The sequence below is a fragment of the Plodia interpunctella genome, chromosome 18 (genome assembly GCF_027563975.2).
Source record: "Plodia interpunctella isolate USDA-ARS_2022_Savannah chromosome 18, ilPloInte3.2, whole genome shotgun sequence".
Lineage (NCBI taxonomy): Eukaryota > Metazoa > Arthropoda > Insecta > Lepidoptera > Pyralidae > Plodia > Plodia interpunctella.
The window spans coordinates 1-2,500 of NC_071311.1; the positions used below are offsets into that span (position 1 = coordinate 1).

The 2,500-nt window shown below is 66.3% G+C and overlaps 1 protein-coding gene across 1 annotated transcript in view; it reads right to left on the minus strand.

Moving 5' to 3' along the window:
* Positions 1-2,100: 2,100 nt before the first annotated feature.
* LOC128677883 (uncharacterized) overlaps positions 2,101-2,500 on the minus strand; it is a 2,358-nt gene continuing 1,958 nt past the window's right edge. Inside the window, exon 1 of the mRNA XM_053759050.2 lies at positions 2,101-2,500. This exon is cut by the window's right edge and continues 1,958 nt beyond it. Within this exon, the coding sequence (XP_053615025.2) occupies positions 2,101-2,500 (400 nt within the window).

The window sequence follows — 2,500 nt, forward strand, 5'->3', positions numbered from 1 at the left end:
ACACATCTCGTGAGAGTACCAAAAGGGCGAGGCCCGTTTCGGCCAGCCGCGCCGCCTCACCGAAATTCGCACCCCGGGACGTGAAGAGAGTGTCATCCGCATAGCAGATGACACCCGTCCCGGGGGGAAGCCGGCACCGCAGGACCCAATCGTATGCGATGTCCCACAGGATAGGGCCGAGAATCGACCCCTGCGGGACACCGCACCCGACGCCCCGCCGGACCATTTGACCTCCCCTGTCCTCGTACAGGACGACCCGCTCCTCCAGGTACGCCCCCAACAGCCCCCGCAGGTACGAGGGCACTCCGAAGTACCGGAGCGCCTCCCGTATTACACAGTGCGGGATGCTGTTGAAGGCGTTGGCGACGTCTAAAGACGTCGCCAGGGTCACATCGCCTTCTCGATCCGCCTCCTCCGTCACCGACCGCAGACGCCTGAGGGCGTCGATGGTGGACCTCTTGGCCCGGAATCCGTACTGCACGTCAGAGAGACGCGGTCCCGGGCCTTCCTCCACATGCCGAACGAGGCGAGAGGCCACAACGCTCTCTAGGGCCTTCCCAGCCTCGCTCAGCAGGACCAGAGGTCGCACCGCCGAAGCCGAGTCCAAGGGCCGGCTCCCCTTCGGAATAAGGCAGAGCCGGCCCTCCTTCCATAATTTCGGGAACTGCCCCTCTCGCAGACAGCGGTTGAGCAGCCCCCGAAACTCCTCCCCGAGGTGCACGAGAATCAGCGCAAGCACTTTCCCGTGCACCCCGTCTGGACCCGGTGCCCTCTTCCTTGTCTGGAGGCGGTCGAGGACCACCTCCATTTCGACGTCGGTGACGGGAGGCGGATCCGCCTCCACCTCTTCTCCCTCCGCGTCAGGCGGCTGTCGGGCCATCCTCGGAGGAGAAAACCCTCGCGGATTGCCGGGGAATAGATCCCCGACAATCTCCCCCAACAGAGCTGGCTGAAGGGTCTCCGTTAGCGGGGTCGCCTGTGGGCGCAATTTGTCTCGCGCCCACTTATACGGCCGGCCCCATGGGTCTCTTTCGATACCCTCCACCAGCTCCTCGAAGGCTTCCTCCTTGGCCCGACCGATGGCCAGCTGCAGCTCCTTACGGTTTTCCACATACACCGCATACAGCTGACCATCCCTCTCCTCGTCCCGGGGACTGCGCCGCCTGCTTCGACTATAGGCCCTTCGGGCCGCGTTGCAGGCGACGCGAAGGGCGGCAATCTCCGCCGACCACCAATAGACCGCCCGCCTAGGGGGGGCTCGACCTACGCTTGGCATGGCCGCTCGGCACACCGCTGTGAAAGCGTCGCCGAGACGGTCAGCCGCGTCGTCCACCCCCATTCCGTCTAGAGGCGGGAGGCTCCAGCGGCCGACGATGGCCGCCTCTTCCGCCAGCTCCCGGTCAAGCCGCGTAAGGGCCCAGCGCGGGAACCGGCTGCGCACCCGGGACGATGATGCCGCCTGACATTGGGGGGCGGCCGACACCTCGAACCGAATATACAAGTGGTCCGAGAGTGTCTCCACCCCCCCTTCCACCCTCCAGTCCGACACGGAGTGCGCGACGGAGGGGGTGGCGAACGTCAGGTCCACCACCGATCCGCCCGTCCGTCGCACGCACGTGTGGGCTGTCCCCCTGTTTAGGAGAGACAGCCCCGCGGCCAGCGCCCACTCTTCCACCTTTCGCCCCTTGGGCTCCGTGGCCGGGTTCCCCCACGCCGTTGATTTGGCGTTGAAGTCACCGGCCACGAAGACCTTTAGGGGCGCTAACCGCCTTATCTCCGGCCCCAGAGCATCCAAGAACCGCTCCAGGGCCGGCAAATCCCGGTTCGGGGAGAAGTAAACACCAATTATGGCGTACTCTCCCCGAACCGCCACCACAAAGCCGTTCCCTCTCTTCTTAATCGCGAGGGGAGGGGCGGCACCAGGCCTAGCCACGATGGCCACGAGGCCATCCAGATCCCCCGCCCAGTGGGGCAGGGTGGGAACCGCGTACGGCTCCGCGACCACCGCGACATCCAAATCCCACTCCGCCATGGATTGCAGGAGGAGATCCTGCGCCCTAGCGGAGTGGTTGAGGTTGGCCTGGAGGAAGGTGACCCCCATCACTCCTCCATTTGGCCGACTGGCGCCTCCCCTTGCCTTCCCTCGCGCGGAGGAGGGGACGGTCCTTTCCCTCGGATCGGGGGTGGGTTGCAGGCCCTACCCCCCATCACGTGGCCCGCCGGCTTGCCGGCGTCGCGGCATACCGCGCAGCGGGGCTCCGCTGTGCAGGAGGCGGACAGATGCCCTGTCTCCCCGCACCTATAGCAGAGCCGGCTGCGGTCCGTCTGCGAGGGGCACAGCGATGCAGTGTGCCCCTTCCCCATGCACTTGTAGCAGTGCATGGGGCGCGCCTCCAGGTGCCGGAGCTGCACCCGGCTCCAGCCTACCGTGAGGCTGCCCGCCTCGATCAGCTTTTTGGCCGTCGTGACCGGGCAGCGCATCAGGGCAGAGCCAGAGCCC